Raw genomic sequence first — 20,896 nt, forward strand, 5'->3', positions numbered from 1 at the left:
AACTGACAATAAATTTCATATTTTTTTATCCTGCTTATACTCCTTAGGATATTCGAGCGTAGTTATATTATACAATTGATATTTTGTCATCGGTCTTTGATGTGTGTGCAAATTATCAAACTAATGGGACGACCTGTAGTTGGTGGAAATGAAAATCAAAGATTCCATTACATAAAAATATACGTGGACCAAGTATTTCTAAGACTAAGCATACTTTTTCTTAATAATAATAAATTCATAAAATATTAAAGTACTTGATTGTTATTATTTAATTACAATTGAAAAAAATATAATATATAAAGTTTAATTACGTTACCGTATGAATAAAGTTTATCAGGGGAAAGTTGTAAAAATGACAACAAACTCCTCTGAACAAAGCTTATTTCAAAGCTTAAGTTGGAGAACAAGGCTTGTTTGTAGAAGTTTTTATGAGTTCAAGTTGTTCTACGTTTTTTAGCTTTTAGAAACTTCTAACAGCAGACGACTATCTAATTTAAGCATATTTTTTACTACCTTATTTGTTTAAAAGTACTACAATTACCGGTGAAAGGACCTGCGACATCGACCCTGTGTCTCAAAGTGGTTTCACGTTCACGTGTGCCAGAGGCAGACTTTCATTTTTCTGTTTGTTAAACAGGTGAACGAGTCCACTGCCCGTGTGGTTCTAAACGGTTACCGTAGCCCAAAGACATCAGCCCATCTTAAGACATGAGTTCTAAGCCTCAGTTCTGTAGTACAATAGTTGCCCAACGCTTCAAACCAGAACGCATTGCCCGTTTGGGCTTGTTGAAGAACACTTAAATTTAACACTAGCTGCGCTTTTTTTTCCTACCTCTTCTGGTAGCCTCGAGTAGCTATTCTAGTTTCACCGAACTAGTAAGTGAGCTCACGGGGCACAAACCGAGAGTGTTGCTAGCACTGGCCCTAGCAAGAGCAGTACTTCGCAGAATCTACTACCGGACCGGAAACGCGATCCACTGAGAAGATCCGTGGGCTGTGTCTATGGGTTACGTCCCACTGAGAAGACCCGACGAGAGACTCAGTAGGCTGTATCTATGGGTTAATTTACTCGTCGAGCCCTTCGTCGCAAGCGACGGGTTCGGCGAGGACGGTGACCTGTGCTTGAGGTACCTAAAAGCACCGTTAATGGATCGGAAGGATCTGTAATGGCGTGTTTAGGGCGACGTCGGCTGTTAACCATTCGGTCCACCGGATCGGGTATGTAGCTGCGCTGTGAACTCCACAAACAATCAATGCTGCATATTTTTTATGCATTATTTTATTTAAATATATGAATTTTTTTTATTCTACAAGAACCACATCTTGAATGCCGCCTTAGACACAAGTTAGAAATCTCAGCTGAATTAATTCATTTCATTTCGAACAGCAGGCTTTTTTTTTTTTGGTCAGGAGGAAATCGCCGGACTTCCGCCCTTTTCTGGGGATACTGGGCGGGGTATGTCAGAGTCGAACTGACTAAAACCTCCTGTCGCTCAACAACCAACGTCCAAACCTCGCATGAGACAGAACTCATGACAAGGCAAAGGGGGGAAAGTGAAGCGTTTAGTGCGGAGCACATCTCTCCCATCACCCTCCCCCTCGACCGATGGTTTGACTTCACGATGGAAGTCTTTCGTTAGTGATAAATACACGTTGCCTGCGAGATTAAAAATCAAATTTTATTTGCATCGCTCGATACATCGCGAATATTTGATTTAAACGAAAATTTTGATCTCAAGGCGATAATTGTGTTACATCGAATAAAGGAATTTTATATGAAGTTTTTGTTCGAAAGCCAGTCTGCTGAGTTGTTGCAAAATATTATGAAATATTTAACTAACGGTGTAGTATACTATTCTTAGACTAACTAATGAGGCATGAAGCGGTTCACGACCGGTCCTCGATTTTTTTAACAAGAATGCTAGGACGATTGATAGTCTATTTAACATTGCTGTATGTAATCTTCAAATTTATTGTATATTATTTATTAGATAACGAACTGGAATATAATTTTTAAATATGTATGACTGTATATTGTGCTTTCGCCTTAAAGAAGAGATTTTTTATGAAATAATTTAATTGAACAGCCCCGTATAATGATCGTGAGATATAATCTACGTGAGCTTTTATTTATATAACCCACTAAGAAGTTAATATAACTTTAAAACTAACATGTATATAAGCATACCGACAAAACGTTTTTTTTTATTGCTTAGATGGGTGAATGAGATCACAGCCCGCCTGGTGTTAAGTCGTTACTGGAGACCATAGACATCTAGAACGCAAATGCGCCACCCACTTTGAGATATAAGTTCTAAGGTCTCAAATATAGTTACAACGGCTGCTCCACCCTTCAAACCGAAACGCATTACTGCTTCACGGCAGAAATAGGCAGGGTGGTGGTACCCACCCGCGTGGACTCACAAAGGGTCCTATCACCAGTAATTACGAAAATTATAATTTTGCGGGTTTGATTTTTATTACACGATGTTATTCCTTCACCGTGGAAGTCAATCGTGAACATTTGTTGAGTACGTTTATAACGTAACCTTTATTCCGTTATATTTAATTTATGTAAATAATAATAAATTATATGTTCGGATTCATTCTATTATTTTTGTAATATTAACTGTGGCAAAAATAAAATAGAATACAGTAGAAAAAAACGGAAGAACGAAGTATTATCCAGATTGCATACTATGCGTCCGGTAGATTTCCAGTGCCTCCTCTGCGCCGCATAATGCATTTGATTCTATACCCTGCAAACTGAAATTAACATAATTGATCTAGCATTCCACTTTAAGGTTCTTTTTTAGAGCGAAAGAATATCTAACCGAACAAATACGGATGAATGAAAGAACTAAATCTACTTAATCTTTTCTTCGCTTTTAGCGATAAGATCGCAAGTTTTACAATTAAACATGCCTGCTGACTATTTTTGAATATTAATGTGTGCAATTCAATTTTTACTCTCTCTCTCTCCCTCTCTCCTTCCCTCTCTCTTTCTTTTCTCTCTACTTTCTCTTTGTATCTTCGAGCTCATTTTACATAAAGTTACATTAACTAAATAGAAAATATTTTTCACGAGTAAAGTAAAAAAGAATACTACATCAATAACATCTTACTAAATATAGTATTAAGCTTACGTGTAGCTAATTTAAAAGGATTTAAGGAAAACATTGTATCCAAAAATATGAGTCTTAAATGGTTTGTCGAACTATAAATTAGTATTAGTGTTTTTTGTCTAGTGACATTTGCATCAACATGACATTATGGAAATATGCATCTATCTACAGTTAATGACTGCATCTAAAATAGCGGCAAAAATGTCATTAGAAATACGAAGTAGGCACACCTATACTAATATTATAAAGCTGAAGAGTCTGTTTGTTTGAACGCGCTAATCTCAGGAACTACTTACTGGTCCGAATTGAAAAATTCTGTCAGTGTTAGATAGCCCATTTATTGAGGAAATGAGGCTATATAACATCACGCTAAGACCAATACTAGCGGATCACCAATAAAGAATGTTTCAAAATCGGGGTTTTTCCCCTTCTGAGAGCTTTCGCTACGTGCGCTGCAGAAACGGTTAAAGTTTTGCTAAAATAATGTATGACAGAATTGTTCCTCTTTAAAAGATCTAAAAAAAGTCCGCGACAGCATATGTCTATATGTTAAGGTTGGCTCACTATAACGTTTTTTATGCTAACAAAATTTGTTCTAAAATAAAGCATTATTTGTGAACTATTCTACGCGGACGAAGTCGCGGGCAAAGCTAGTATTAAAATATTTTGTAAGTTGTCGTGACCTAAAGGATACAACGCTCGGTAAATTCGCATCAAGCGATGCACCGGTGTTCGAATCCCGCAGACAAGTGCCGATTTTTCTAATGTAATACGTATTTAACAAATGTTCACGATCGAAGGAATAACATCGTGTAATAAAAATCAAATCAGTAGCACCACCCTGCCTATTTCTGCCGTGAAGCAGTAATGCGTTTCAATTTGAAGTGGCAGCCGTTGTACTGCAAAAACTGAGACCTCAGAACTCGTGTTTCGAGGTGGGTGGCGGTATTTACGTTGTAGACATCTATGGGCTATGGTAACCACTTAACACCAGGTGGTCCGTGAGGTCGTCCACCAATCGAACCAATAAAATAAAAAATGTGGTATGGCGTACTTGTGTATGTGTGTGTAGGAGGAAGTTCTTTGGTAAGTTGTTTTAATTTTCTCCGTCTTACCTATTGGTAACTGCTTGTAAGATTTAAACACCGGCTTTATCGTGTCGCGCTATGTGAGAAGAGGAATTCTAGAGCCCGAGCGGCCGGTAGTTATGTCATGACTATCAGTGTATTTGGAGATCTACTTCAATTACAAATGATTTTGATTTTCAATTTGGACGTCCCGCCACGCTATTAATAATTCCGAGGATGCGATTTCCACGCGTCAACTGATTGCGCCACTGCTCAATTTCTGAACGTCCAAATGTCAGCGAGCGACGTCCGCCATTACACCAATTCTCTTTAAAATCCAACCGCCAAGAGCAATGCACCAATTTTATATTTCTCTTATAATATTAAGCCTTTAATTTGCCATATAAGGGTAAAATAAATATCTCAAAACAATAAATACAGTCCACGCTAAATTACCTCAAGTTTACAGCCACAATCCGTGCAACGCAAACAATATGAGCAGTAAATGTTACATTTTTCACAATCAAAGACCGCTTTAGCGTCTTATTGAACGATCATGAAAACACTTTTTCATGGTATTTTTTCTAACGTGCTTACAAAAATCAATACAAATATGTATAATGGAGTTAGTAATCACGAGCATATAATGCCTCATTTCATATTCCTTTTCAAGTACGACTCTACTTAACCAGTATTGCAAAGACGACGCGAAAATGTTCTAAATGGATGTAAGAAGAATTCATTGAACAATCCGAGAAAACGCATATTGTCTTTACAATACTAGAATAAATGCATTGAATATCATTATCATTAGATTTTCCAAGATCAGTGAACAAACACTACTTGAGTGACAAGTTAATCATAACAAATTAGATAATGTAAATTATTTGTACAAATGAAGACATTACAACTAAACTATCATTCATATTTTTTGAATTGTTGTGTCAGCCTATGAATACTAATTGACCCTACTTATTTATGTTTAAAAGTTCTGGAAACTTTGACTTTTTGTGTAAAGATAGAATCTGTACGGTATAGAGGTCATAAGATAATGATTTTTATTTTAGAATTAAACTTTAAATTTATGTCGATAAACATAATTTTAATATTATAATAGCATGTATTTGCTAAAAAAAATTCTATTGCTTAGTTTCGTTAGTTACTGCAAATTTTAATTTAGCGAGTTTGATTTTTACTACTCAGTGTTATTCCTTCACCGTGGTAGTAAATCGTGAACATTTGTTAAGTACGTATTTCATTAAATAATATGGTATCCGCCTGCGGGATTCGAACACCGGTGTATCGCTACATACGAATGCACCGGACGTCTTATCCTTTAGGCCACGACGACTTTTGTAGTAGAATTTAATTTAGAGGCGTATTTTTATAATTTTAAAAACAAACGTTAATATTTGTTTCTTCAGAAAATTTTCGTCAATGAGAATTAAAAAACAAAAAGGGCTTGGGTTAGATTTAACAAAATGCCATGATTTTGAAATACAACAAAGGGCAACCAAGCATGTATCTCCCACGGAGGACGACTTATAGCTTTTGACTACACTATATCATTTCTACAGGGTGGCGCCGCCGGTATTAATATATCATGTATTAATATTATCATGAACATACATATGTATATGCTTTAAACGTTCCAAGGTCACACACAAAAGGCCATCCATATAATTCAATAGCTCATTCGCGAAGCAACTGCTCTTGAGTTGTTAGGTCTCCTTCGGAGGCGCTCGGGTAACTGTTAGCAAATCTCACCCCTCCTGGCTGAGCCTTTGCTCGCCCACCTGTCCTGGTGAAACTGGAAAGACCTTCAGGCAACCAGTAATCCGTCAGTCATAAAAAAAAACTCAATAGCTAAGACACATAGTTTTTTATGTTCACGTCAACGACACTTAGAAAACATCATGGATTTTATAAATGCGTAAATGTATGCAGTTTAATGATAGATACTCTCTAATCTAAAAGCACACTTTTACTTAAAATCGTTTGTTTGTAATAAATGCTGGTAGACTGATTGCTTCCGAGAATTCAAATTGCGAATCGGCGAATTTTTAGAACATTTTTATTCGTTAACAAGAAATGTCGTCTTTTCTTTGTGCTAATACCTATTTTAATAATACTAGGTTTTGTATTCAAATGCGGTTATTAGGACCGGCTTAGACAAGCAAGATTTTTTGAATGCATTTGGCGGGCTTGTTTTCCGACATTTATGTTTTCGCCTTAGCTAAGATGGGTGTACCGTAAATCGTATCCCGCCATGAATAGCCGTACTTACTATCACTGAAGAATCCTAACTGAGACTTTGTTTTCAGATTGCTGGCACCGCGCATCAGCCTGTTTTTGGTTTTATATACAATGATTTTCTGGACGAACTTGGCGTCGGTACTGGCGCCGTTACAGTTGTATATGGAGTGTTTCAAGTCACATTAGCTATTGCCGGTAGGTTTCACCTCCGCTTAGTGCGTTATTTATTCCTCCCGATCCACTAATGGTGCTTTTAGGTACTTCAAGCACCGGTCACCGTTCTCGTCGAACACGTCGCTTGCGACGAAGGGCTCGACGAGTAAATTAACCCTCAGACACATCCCACTGAGTTTCTCGCCGGATCTTCTCAGTGGGTCGCGTTTCCGATCCGGTGGTAGATTTTGAGAAGCACGGGTCTTCCTAGGGTTCGTGTTAGCAACGTCATCAGGTTTGAGCCTACCAGATTAGGTAGGAAAAAAAAACCGTATTTACACTGGGAATATTTTTCAGAATTTACATAAGAACACATTAAGTGAATTTTACTATTCTAGTATAGAATAGATTTTACTATATACACGTGTAATTTTCTTCTTTGTTGAGTCACTTTACAAAAACTATGTTGATTCGTTTTGCGTGAAAGAAAGATGAGGCAATAAACGTGCCATCGTATTTGTAAAATATTGTCTAAGTAATTATTTCTTAAATAAAATATAAGACGCTACTTTAATTCCATTAAATTTTACTTAAAATGACTGCTATTTTCAATTTTTCACGTAGTTTACTTTACGACGCTATTATTAAATAAATGCTCATTGGATTCTTAGGCAATATCACATGACTTCAACCGCCCATTTTGAGACATGAGTTCCAAATTTCAATACTTACTGGTCTGGTTTAATTAAGTGTTATCAACCCACATTGGGTTAGACTTTATGACAGATCCGCAATTTGATTACTGCGTAAGCAAAAAGAAAGGCTACAATGAGCCAATTCGCTTAGTCCATAATTAACTCAATTAGTTTCAAAACTTATCAGACACGTACCTCGGTCGTAATGCTAAGAATGTTGCATAACATCATAGAAAAAAGGAATGTTTGTTAAAGAAATATTATGCAATTCAAATAAAACGCTGTAACTGCATAATTGATTCTATTTTTATACGTATTACTGTTTTCAATGATCATGACTTTTTGAAAAAAAGTATTGTATTAAAAACAAGTGTTACGCAAAACCAATAAATAGATAGCCATTGAATTAGATAAATTGATAGAATTTGAAGTCGTCGTGGCCTAAGGAATAACATCGTGTAATAAAAATCAAACCCGCAAAATTATAATTTGCGTAATTACTGGTGGTAGGACCTCTTGTGAGTCCGCAGGGGTAGGTACCACCGCCTTGTCTATTTCTGCCGTGAAGCAGTAATGCGTTTCGGTTTGAAGGGTGGGGCAGCCGTTGTGACTATACTGAGACCTTAAAACTATATCTCAAGGTGTGTGGCGCATTTACGTTGTAGATGTCTATGGGCTCCAGTAACCACTTAACACCGGGTGTGCTGTGAGCTCGTCGTCTTCGTCGGGCTCGTCGGGCTCATCGTCGACATCTAAGCAATAAAAAAAAAAAGCCAGCTTTACATTTTTAATATTTTTTTTACAATTTTTTGTATTATTTTTGTAACCCTTTTTGTAAGCGATGAAGGTACGTGTTAGCAGTCATTTTGTGAGTGAATAACGTTAGCTGTTACACAGTTGTACGTTTTTAAAAGGACAAAATTGACACAAAATAGTTTTATTTCGTAGCTTAAATCACATTATATTTATAGCTCTAGAGGAACGTAAAAAAAGTCATATTTCTCGTGTTACAATCATTATGTGTATAGACCACAAATGGTAATCGAACCTTATTTAAAAATATTTTCGAAATGTTTTTCCGACTTTCATTTATTTTAATAATGATTACGCAATAATTGGGAATGCCCAAGATAATTTATTGCGTAATGTCACATTTTCCTATACTGCGGATCATTTTGACCATTTTTGTCACTAATTTTAGAGTTTGTTTTATTTTATAATAATATTAACTACCTCATATCTCCTCAAGTTGTAACCCCGAGTTAATTTTTAAAAAAATTTATACTATGCTTTTGTTTTTATATATTTTGTGTTTATGAGTAATGATACTGTAAGTAGTTCTAAGTGATCTTAAAGGTAGCAAAAATGTTTCTTTCCTGTACATTTTTTTTCTTTTGCTTAACTTTAGTAGTATGATCGTTTTAGATTTTTTTTAGTGTTTACAGTCTTATATTAATTTTAGAATAGTAAGCAAAATCCAACTTAGCAAATATATTTGTCACAGATACTTACGATAATTTGTTTGATATGCACATTTTTTGCGTTCCTCTAAATATGTTCAAAGTTGTATTTCAAAATATTAGCTATTTTTACCTTTTCAATTTTTGCATTTTTAGGTTACATACCTTAAAGCTATTACGTTTTTGTTATCATATCAAGTGTTACAGCCCACTATTCTAAATATTTTATAAACCTGTTTACTTACAGGTTTTTCGGCGAACATAGCTTTGAAAAGTCTTTCATTAAGACAAGTCGGTCTTATAGGTGCCTTTATATACACACTAGCATCATTCCTAGCAATATTTGTAGTATCCACAACTCAGTTAATTGTCACAAACGGATTCCTACAGGGCCTCGGAATGGGTCTACTAATTCCGGTGTCGTATACTAGTTTTAACAGTTACTTTACAAAGAAAAAAGTGCTGTATTTGAGTCTGTGTAAGGCATCTATTGGATTGATAACGATGTTGTACCCGCTGTTTATAAAATTTACGATAACCCAATACGGGTTTAGAGGGACTCTAGCGATTATTTGTGCCATATCAGCTCACAGTATTTTCGGAGCTCTAGTCATGCATCCTGTACAATGGTATATGGTGAAGAAATTGAAAACGTGCGAAAAGATTGTCCGTGAGTATTAATCATAAATTTTTATTAAGTTAAAATTCCTTACCACTGTTTCTTATTAATTGGTTAATGAATATTAATATAAAGTGGTCACTAAAATTATTAACAATGCTGTCTGTGACTGGTTGAAGAATCAAGTCGTAAACATACAAATTTGGAATTTTTTCCAATAAAATTGAGACATTAACCTCAAGTTTCAAGTTGTTAAGTTGTTTGAAATCGACTTTTTTCTAACATGTAACAATTTAAAGGCTGTACCGTATTTTGTTTTTAGAATATCTCATAATTCAAATATCAAATTCAAAAAGTGAATTTTGAATACAAGATATTATATAATAATCTAATTTATCAAAAAAAGAAGAAGAAAGTAATAGTCAAAAGTGAAATATGTACTAGATAAGTTAAATTTTATATTGTACTAGCGACCCAACCTCGCTTCGCTTCGGAAACATTAAATTTTATTATTGATAGCCGAGTCCCGCAATGATACCCGCCGCATATGCATGTAGTAAAAAGCGGTTATTTCAATATTACAAACAGACACTCCAATTTTATTTATATGTATAGATGATTTGAGGTTTTCTTTCTAATAATTAGAAGACACGAACATGCAATCGTAGCCTCATATCATTTACCCTGCTTTTTTTGTAACAATACTTTCTTATGATCGGTTCATACTATAAATATATTTTTTCTTGCTCAGGCGGGTAAACAATTTCACGGCTTGGCTGGTATTAAGTGGTTATCGGAGCAAATGAACATCAACAAAGTAGATACCGCCGCCCATCTTAAGACATACTATCTTCTAAGTCTGAGTTCTATAATACAACGGCTGCCCCGTCCTTCAAACCGAAACGCATTACTGCTTCACGGCTGAAATAGGCAGGGTGGTGTTACCTACCCGTGCGGGCTCATAACACGCCCTACCACCGGTAATTACGCAATCTATAATTTTTGCGGGTTTTATTTTATTACACGACGTTATGTCTTCATCGTACGTATTTCATTAGAAAAATTGGTACACCGGCAAAGTCGAATCACTCGACACCAAAATATCGGGCATCTTATCCTTTACGATGACATCTTTACTTATTATTCTATATAAATTCCAAGCATTGTTTCGATCTTTGGTACTTGTAAAAGTTATAATCCCGCACAGGTTGGTATAATAGCCGGCAAACTTCTTGAGCATTTGTTGACGTAGTGGGGGTAAGTTTGCGCATGGTACACTCACATGCAAAAACATTATTTACTCTGCGTCATAATGCAATTAAATTATTAAAATCAACATATGTATTTATTTATATATTTATTAGAACATCAACAAAAAATATAGGTTAATAATTCTAATAATTTAATCTTGGGGTAAAATAGATATTCCTTCTATTAAGTCAAAACTAGAGCTGTTGCCAGGTCTTCGTTCAGTTGAAGCGAAGCTGGTATTTGTAATTTTTTTTCGTTATCATAATCTTGACCATTATCATCATCCTGTTTTCATCACCCGAGTCGCCATCATCGTGATAAGTCGACATAGGGCTCATCGGGGTAGTTTACGACTCGGTCGGTTCGATCTTCTTTTTTGTCTATAATTAATTATTTTTTGAAGATATTCGATTCGTAGTAATCGAATGTTACTTTTTTCAATTACCAGCTTCCGATTATTTTCTGTTTTTTTTTTTCATCTGAAGCCTAGCTCTTTCATAATTCGTCGTAAACTTCATTCCGAGCCATTAAAATGTATATCTTCTTTAAAATTTTCGAAGCCTTTCTACGGTACGGAGTTTCGCTGCTTGTTATGTAGTTATTATGATTACATCTTTTTATTACAGATTGAACGAAACTATCCATTCCGGTAACTTTCTTCTTCCCTGATCTTTTCTTACCCGGAGTCCCAAGCACGATGAGCAAGCCAGAGCCTTTAGCTTCGTTAATAATGCACCTAACAGTACTCACTGATGTTTTTGTTGCTTCCGAAGTCTGTTTTACTTTTTCCATAATATCATTCTTCCCCTGTTTTATAATGAAGCAATATACGTCGTACAAAATTTTTCTACCCTTTCTTTTGAATACTACACCAGTTTGTCGCGGCATAGTGTATTTTTTATAAAAAATCAACAAACACTCAACAAATAGCAATGGCAACAAAGTCAACAAGCAATTATAACAAAATATAACTTAATGATTAATAACGATAGACTTTTCACTGTACGCAAGCGTACTTTTGGGAGCAAGCGGAACGAAGGCGCGGTGCGGGACGCAAGGTTCGACTGATCTACCAATAACGCGCTCGATACGATTTCCCCTGCCGTCGCGCCTCACCCTCACCACCAAAGTGATCTAAAATTCGGTTCTGCGCAGTCAAGGTCATTTGCTCACGATGTTTGCCGGTTACTATACTACTTTTCTCCTATTTACGTTGAAAATCAATCATGCCTATCAATACAGAAAAGGAAAGTAATTGTAAAAAAAATATATTAAATAGATTACCGTGAACAAGCTTATCATGATAATAAGGTTATATATGGTGACTTTACATAGTACTACTTATAGTATACCTATATGTATACGTTAGGGGTACGAAGCCAATATAATGAACATATTTTTTGGTTGCTCACCGGTTTGTCACCTCTAATTTCGACTCCGAAAATATTTTTACAAACCGCCATATTACATCCACAATTTCTTTTAGTGATACCACCGACGCCGGCCATTGAGGCGGGAAAAGAAAAATTCCATTTCAATTCTAACACGACGGCATCCAAAGGAGCGGAAAACGCGAGATCAGTGGAAAACTTGTACGCAATCAAACGGACGGGGAGTCAAAAACCCACGGAATTGCTATTCGTTCCGAAATTAGCTGATTCCAGACGACTGAGTATACCGGTGGTTTTGATCCCAGGGGAAACGAAGGCTGATAGCAAATTTAATTCGAGCGATAATGTGTATTTAGAGAATTTGTATAAGGCAGCTTCGGTCTCCAGTTTGGGTAATTTCGGGAATATCGCAGCTGAACCAATGCCAGTTATCAAGAACAAGGAAGGAAAGTGGTAATGAGTTATATTTTTTGGCATTTTCTTTTTAAAATCTTCATTATGAAACAATATATTCGTGTCAATTAGTTTAGGTATATTATATATATATTAATACGTAAAGCAAAAAGTTTGTATCCCTTTTTACGAAAATTGCGCGGACGGAGAAGTATGAAATTTTCCACGCTTATAGAGAATATAGAGAAGAAGTGCACAATGCTAATATTTTTTTACAATAATGCATAAAAGATACGTTAAATCAATAAAGAAAACATTACATACACTACATATCATGTATTAGACGCACACACGCATGGACACTATTTATTGTCAAACTTTTGTTCTTGACGTCTGTTGTCAAATTGAGATTAAATATTGTTTGTCTTTGTTAATATTTTTTATAGTGTAGTCTTGGCGAAATTTGTGATTATAGAAGTATAAAATACAATCATAATAGTGTACAAACTTACAATTCCAATTAATTATAGTCGAATTTCGACTACTGCGGGACCTCTAGTAGGTATATTATAATTTACCAGCTGATTCCAACAAAATACTGCACCGAATTGCTTTATTTCACATCAAGTATTCTAACGGTGGTATTATAATAAAAATCTTCAAGAGATAATCACTGTACAAAATTAAATAATAACAAATAAACAAACTGGGACCAAATTACGCACTGTCATCCGGCCTCAATATAGGATTCCTTATGTTATGGGTACCAGAGACTGACATATATACTCGTACGTACCTACTTATATACGTATAAATGTATATATTTATATAGCTAATAAGAACTCAGCCAAAGAGCCAACAAACCTGTTCATCACACAAATGTTTGACCGATGTGGGAATCGAACCCACGACCCTCAGCGCAGCAGTCAGGGGCACTAATTACTGCACCATCGAGTCAGTTAAAGTACAATTCTATGTACACCCAATTCGTTAGTCATGCGGATGTTTGTCTTGTACTTTATCAATTTGATGGTAGCTATCAATTATATTATAATTCCCTGCTAATTTGAAAAGGATCGGCTTTCATCCCTTACTTATATAAGTATATATCTATATCGTTCCCTCACTGCTGAGGATTGCGACGACATGTGACGTCCTTCCACAGTGTTCGGTCATGGGTGGCACGGATTGCATGGTACAGACTACCACCTAGTGCTTCCCTTACTAGATTTGACTATGTGGCTAGTGCTCTGTTCACTGCGCGCTTGCCTTCTATGCGACCCGCAATTATGAGCTTTTCTAATTCATGTCTGAGAGACCGCATGATGTATCCGAAGAAGCTCATAACATGTTCCCGGCAGATGGCAAAGAGCATTTTCGGATGTTTGGCTCCTTACTTATAGTCCACCGTTACTTACCACAGGGTCTGATCTTCGAAGTGCTTCTTTATTCAAGTCAAATTTTCCCTAGTAGCTCATTATATAAGCGCTAATAGATGACTTAAATAAAAACTACGAATATACTCGAAAGTATGTTTATATTTATGTGACGAGAATATTAATAATTTTAAAACTAAAATATTGGCAACTACGTAGAAGAACCAAACTATGGTATCTACGAAAAAATATATATATGTCTATCTCACAGATCCTTCGGCTACCGGAGCCCATAAATATCACAAAATCAATGCCAATTAAACCCACCATGAGGCAGTTAGAAATATGTATTAATTGTATTATATTATGTATAGTGTCTATAAAACTTTACAACTGTAGAGACATGAGAGCAATATTCTTAGAAATTTTGATGCTGCTAGACTAACCATTTTTTTACTGTTGTGAAAGGTTAAATATTTAAAATTGAATTGAGTCATAAAAACGTGATAAAAATAAACCAGAATGAACGAAATGTAGGCAACGTTTTGCCGGTGTATTTTAGCAGTATACAATAAAATCATTTAAGCAAAACATGTCTGCATTAGAATCGATTTTATATTTACATGGTTCTAAAACATTCTATCGTTTAAAAATATAATGTTAAATTATTTTATAAATTTGAATAGGTTCAAGGTTGTGACATAATATTTACGTTGGAGTTAAAATTTTATTCAAGAATTTTATCATTTTTAACTGAATGGAAAATAAAAGTTGATCATTAAATTTTATATCTTTTCCGTTTTTCGTTATATATTTTATAAAATTAATGGTGTTTCGCTTCCATTACATGTTCAATCATGCCTATTGGAGTGTCTATAAATTCTATGATCCCCAATAATGTCTCATGATAAATTTAGTGTTTCGATTCACAGGCAAACGATAATGGAATACTTGGATCTGACTTTACTCAAAGATTTGGTTTACGACAATATCATTGTCGGAATGGCTTTGACATTTTTCGCTGATCTAACTTTCTTCACTTTGGAGCCTTTATTCTTGGATAAAGTCAATTTGAATCGGGTGAGATATTCAAAAATATTTTAAAGACCATCATTATTTATAACCGAGGCTAACAGGCTAATTGATTTTTATTGCCATGATAAGTAGACTTCCTCAGGGTCCACTCAGTATTAAGTTACCGTCCACCATAAAACAGTAGGTCTCAAAACCGGAACTTATTACTGCTTCGCAGCAGAATTAGGCAAGTGGAATCCAGCAATCCGGGCTTGTAATATGTTCTACCACAAATCTGTATTGCTTATTATTCTCGTTAGAAAACTTCGAACTAGCTTTCGACCCGAACGAAGCTTTTGCTTTTGGCAAATTCACAGTTATTTATCGGATCAACTCGGCCACCAATTGTGCATTAATCGCACAAAGCCAAGAATTTCTACGGAAGCGCTGATAGCAACTGAACAAAGTTTAACCAGTCGCATGAACAATTCTTGAAAGTCTCAACTCAGTCGGATGAATGATGCTTTAATGCAGACGAATTCACTAGTTTAATGATCTATATTTACATTTATATCTTTTTAATCCAGTTCGAAGTTTTTTTTTTATCGCTTAGATGAGTGGACGAGCTCACAGCCCACCTGGTGTTAAGTGGTTACTGAAGCCCATAGACATCTACAACGTAAATGCGCCACCCACCTTGAGATATAAGTTCTAAGGTCTCATGTTTTAGTTACTCTACTCAGTTTTATTTATTCTACTCAGTTTTATTATTTATTCTCTGAACGCGAAAATTATCACAAAACAATTACTCTTCGTCACATTAGCGTGGTTTGCTTAATTGTGCAAGTATAGTATTGAGCATATCGGGCTACTCACTGAAAAGCTTTGTTTGCGTTTTTTTTATTGCTTAGATGGGTGGACGAGCTCACAGCTTACCTGGTGTTAAATGGTTACTGGAGCCCATAGACATCTATAATACGACGTAAATGTGCCACCCACCTTGAGATATAAGTTCCAAGGTCTCAGTATAGTTACAACGGCTATCCCACCTTTCAAACTGAAACGCATTACTGCTTCACGGCAGAAATAGACAAGGTGGTGGTACCTACCCGTGCGTACTCACAAGAGGTCCTCCCACCAGTACATGAATGATTTGTTGTTAATTTTCCATTTCATTTTCCTCAGAGCCAAATTGCTAACATAATAGCTTTAGGCGGTGCTACGGACATGTGCGCCAGATTGTTCCTGGGCGTGGCGGGACAGTTCTTCATTATGAATAGCCGGTATATGTTCTTCATAGGAGCCCTTTTTGCAGCCGCTTTTAGATTGGGTAAGATATTTTAAAAAAGTATTTTCGAATAGAAATTTCCCCCCTTCGGTAGGCAGCGGCTTGGCTCTGTCTGCCCTGGCATGGCAGTCCATGGGCGATAGCAACCACTCACCATCAGGTGGGCCGTATGCTCGTCTGCCCACAAGGACAGTAAAAAAAGAACCCTCTGCCCATACATAGCTGTGGGTTGAAAGGAAGTGTAATTTATTTTCCATAGTTCAAACTTTTCCCATACCGAATTTTCTCAAAGTCGCGTTTATTGGTTTAACCGGTTTGGGAATTAAATCGAAACAGTCACACTGATTTACTTTAGTATTTACAATATTATATAGTATACTTATATAGTATATAGGTATTGGCACTATTTTATGACCTCGAAACATTCGGAACATATTTCATAAAAACCTTTCTTATAAATCTGAAGAAATATATACAACACTTTGAATATTCTAAGGAAAAATACAAACAGAACTCGATGTAGTTTTAGCGATTCTAAAACAGATTCTGTTTCCGCAATGGTTAATCCTTATAATTTATTTATAATACAACTAGCTGACCCGGCAGACTTCGTAGTGCCTCAATCGATAAATAAAAGACCTAAATTTTTGTATAAAATAAACATCAAAGGAAAAACGAAATTTTTATTTTTATTTAATTCCGAGCATTTTCATATTTTTTCACCTTTTAAACCTTCTCTGGACTTCCACGAATAATTATTCAAGACCAAAATTAGCCAAATCGGTCCAGCCGTTCTCGAGTTTTAGCGAGTTTTTTAATTTTTATATAAATATATACAATATTAATTTATGGAAATTGTACTTAGTACAATATTATAAGTACCATATCTATATTGGTAATAAAGGCGTAAAATAGTTTTTAGGTCTACCGTTTCTTAAATACTTACCGGTGTCCACTGTTATCACACCGAGAGTAGCTTTGAGACGTGAGGTCAATGTTTGGGAGTCACAGTTGATACACTACTGGCCTACATGTGTCTGCTCACAATACGTCTTCCACGTCCTTACGGATCCATCAGATCTAATAACCTTTGCATTAGACGCCTTCAGCTATAACACTAGGAGGAGGCTTAGGGACCCTGGTAACCGTACTCGTCGAACTCGATAAAGAGTTCGACGTGCAACCTAACCCATGCATCGGCCCGCCGAGTTTCTCGCCGGATCTTCTCAGCGGGTCGCAAAAAGAAAACGCCTTCCCGAAAAGTTAACAATTAACAAGTATTATTTGAAATTAAAAGTGTCGTAGCTGGCTGCTAAACTAGGGCATTTTAAATTCTGTTGAAATGTAAATGCCAAATATACCTATTGTAGATAAAAATAGAGACAGTTACGGCCCATTTATAGCATGATTCATAACTTTAACAAAACCATTCAATAAAAATCTATTTTAGAATTTCTCGTTCACGAAAATACAAGTTTTCGATAAATGTCGTCTTTAGATATGAATAACGGCAATTGTAATAGTTTTGATGATCATTTAGGAATATTGCTTAGTGCTTGCATCTGTTCAGAATTCAGAATAAAATTAAAAGATGGTTGAAATAATAATAATGAAAAACTACTTAGATTTCGGTAAGTAAAACCGGTATTCTTTCATTTCAAACAAGCACATATCATTAAATTACTTATAAAATACACTAGTATCTATTCATTTTGTCTTCGCAATTAGTAGATCGCGGCCACTCTTCACATTCACTGTGGCTAAAACAATTACTTGAAATTACGCACACGCAAATACATAGATGGTACAATAACAAAATCGTCGTTTGAAGTCATCGTAGCCTAAAGGATAAGACGTCCAGTACATTCGTGTTGAGCGAAGCACCGGTGTTTCGAATCCCAGGCGGGTACCAATTTTTCTAATGAAATACGTACTCAACAAATATTCACGATTAAACTTCCACGCTGAAGGCAAAACATCGTGTAATAAAAATAAAATCCGAAAAATTCTAATTTGCGTAATTACTGGGGGTAGGACCTCTTGTGAGTCCTCACGGGTAGATACCACCACCCTGCCTATTTCTGCCGTGAAGCAGTAATGCGTTTCGGTTCGAAGGGTGGGGTAGCGGTTGTAACTAAACTTCAGACCTTAGAACTTATATCTCAAGGTGGGTGGCGCATTTACGTTGTAGATGTTCATGGGCTCCAGTAACCACTAAACACCAGGTGGGCTGTGAGCTCGTCCATCCATCTAAGCAATAAAAAAAAACTTCCATGAACTACCAACATCAAATGAGTCAAGTTTCAATCCACACATACGCACACATTCATAAATATATGGAACACAGAATATATTCATTAAAAGCAAATAAAATGTTTTATGTTCTATGCATCTACCAATGTAAATGACGAAGCGGAATTCTTCAAAAACATGCCTGATATAAAAAAAAAAATTCTTTGCATTCCAAACTACAGAACTTTTTGAATACGGAAAAGGTTATAGACAAAATAAAAATAAGTTGTTACGAGAATTTATGTACACGTGATTTAATTTAAATACTAATTTTTATTTAATTTAATATTTATTCGAAATATCGTTGCGCTTAGTCAATTGTGAATCGGTTTTAAGCAGATTTTTAATCAAGTGCACAAGGTTGATCCATTAATTATTTGAGCTAAACCAAAAGAACAAAAAAAATGGTGTAGCTATTATAATTTTTTACTAGACCCCGATTCACGATTTGAATACCTAGCATATTATTAGTTTCAAGATTTTTTTTAGGATTCCTAAATTAAATAACTCGAAAACGGATCTCTTAATGTTTTGACAAATCCATTTGGTCATAATAGACACCTAATTGAGAGACTATACCACATAGATTATGTTTGAATGATGCTTTCTTTGGAACGTTACATAAAATAATGAAAAAAAGGATGGCACTTCCGACTTTTTAATTGTAACACAATTTTTTTTCGTATCTATGGTTAGAGAGGTAATGCGATTTGGGTTCTATTTATTAAACTTTATAAACATTAATTTACATTGACGAATTCTATGGCGAAGGCATTATCTGTGAGTCGATCAAGGATAATGTAGAACCGAATTACCGTATTGACTGGGGGTAGGACCTCTTATGAGTCCGCGCGGGTAGGTACCACCGCCTTACCTATTTCTGCCGTGAAGCAGTAATGCGTTTCGGTCTGTAGGGTAGGGCAGCCGTTGTAACTATACTGAGATCTTAGAACTTATATCTCAAGGTGGCTAGTGCATTTACGTTGTAGATGTCTATGGGCTCCAGTAACCACTTAACACCAGGTGGGCCGTGAGCTCGTCCACCCATACAAGCAATAAAAAAAAATTCATAAGAAAAACGTAATAGATGCATTGATTGATAATGCGCAGCATGCGAAATTTTACCTTTTGATATTTAGTTTACTACGGAACCCATTTGTAGTCAAATACACAGTATAGCCTATTTTTTTTCTACGCTTTGAATATGCATAAGTAATCGATTTATATGCAAACGCACTTTTATTGTCTATATTGACTCTAAATGCAGTGGTACGTTGCCAGTTTTTTTAATTGTACCAGTTTGGTTCGCTTTTGCTAAGCATTCGATCAGTTTTCGCTTTACCAATAATTTCAAAAGTCACATATTATACATACGTGTATTTAATGTTGTATGTCTTGTAGAGTTTCGAATGTTTCTCTCGTTTACGTATTCTGTGTTCCGGTTTGAGTGGTATGTTAGCCGTTATTGCGACGCAATTGAGCTTGCGTAATCATGGATGGAGGTGGTCACAATTCTCAGACACGAAGACCACGACTTCAGGAGCTTGGAACTCAAATCTTACAAGCAAGCTCGCAAGACGCTATTTTTTATTTATTGCTTAAATGGGTGGATGAGGTCACAGCCCACCTGGTGTTAAGTGATTACTGGAGCCCATAGACATCTAAGTCGTAAATGCGACACCCACCTTGAGATATAAGTTCCAAGGTCTCAAGTATAGTTACAACGGCTGCCCTACCCTTCAAACCGAAACACAATTACTGCTTCACGGCAGAAATAGGCAGGGTGGTGGTACCTACCCGCGCAGACTCATAAGAGGTCCTACCACCAGAAAGAGGTGTAGTGGCGAGAGATACAATACTACGGAATAGTTTATCTATTTCGTGTACAATACAACTAGATTCCTACCGATTTCTCGTGTTATTAATTACGTAAAACGGTAAACTTTTATGTGAAGCGGTTAACAAATATCATAGTATTATAACGTGAAGGATTCTACTCCCCTTGAGATATAGGTCGAATTATCTTTTAAAAAGGAAACATTATGAAATAAATGCAAACCCGTGATATATGGAAATTCGACGGCATATTGCAATGACGAAAAGGTTTTTTTGTGAGCGATTCCGAAAATAACTACAAGTGCTTCCTGTGTAAAACTTCAGACAATAATCTTCGTGGTGGTCATTCATGATTTAATTAACGCACTATGCTGAAAACTTCATGTTAAAAAAAAATCATGGGACAAAAGATCGCAAAGAAAATACAGTCGTACGAATAAAGTAAAGCAAAGACTGACTTGTTGGTGGTGTGGTTTGCCCCTGACTGTTGTGCCGAGGGTCGTGAGTTCGATTCCCACAACGGGAATTTTTTTTTTATGAAGTTTGCTTGCTTTTTGTCTGGGTGTTTATTACCTATATAATATGTATACATTTAAACGTATATAAGAATGTATGTCAATCTCTGGTACGTATAATACAGAGAATCCTAAGTTGAGGCCGAATTTTTAATATACCTTATT

The 20,896-nt window shown here is 35.8% G+C and overlaps 2 protein-coding genes across 4 annotated transcripts in view; one reads left to right on the top strand and one right to left on the bottom strand.

The window, feature by feature from the left end:
• Positions 1–20,896, bottom strand: part of LOC101738757 (solute carrier family 12 member 6) — a 419,122-nt gene that overhangs the window by 238,520 nt on the left and 159,706 nt on the right. The window lies entirely within an intron of this gene.
• LOC101738222 (monocarboxylate transporter 9) overlaps positions 1–20,896 on the top strand; it is a 29,175-nt gene that overhangs the window by 1,985 nt on the left and 6,294 nt on the right. Inside the window, exons 2-6 of the mRNA XM_004929982.5 lie at positions 6,517–6,643; positions 9,004–9,426; positions 12,113–12,470; positions 14,719–14,866; positions 15,986–16,130. Coding sequence (XP_004930039.2) covers positions 6,517–6,643; positions 9,004–9,426; positions 12,113–12,470; positions 14,719–14,866; positions 15,986–16,130 — 1,201 coding nt within the window. The remainder of the gene's footprint in view (positions 1–6,516; positions 6,644–9,003; positions 9,427–12,112; positions 12,471–14,718; positions 14,867–15,985; positions 16,131–20,896) is intronic.

This window comes from Bombyx mori, chromosome 5, assembly GCF_030269925.1.
Source record: "Bombyx mori chromosome 5, ASM3026992v2".
Taxonomy (NCBI): Eukaryota; Metazoa; Arthropoda; class Insecta; order Lepidoptera; family Bombycidae; genus Bombyx; species Bombyx mori.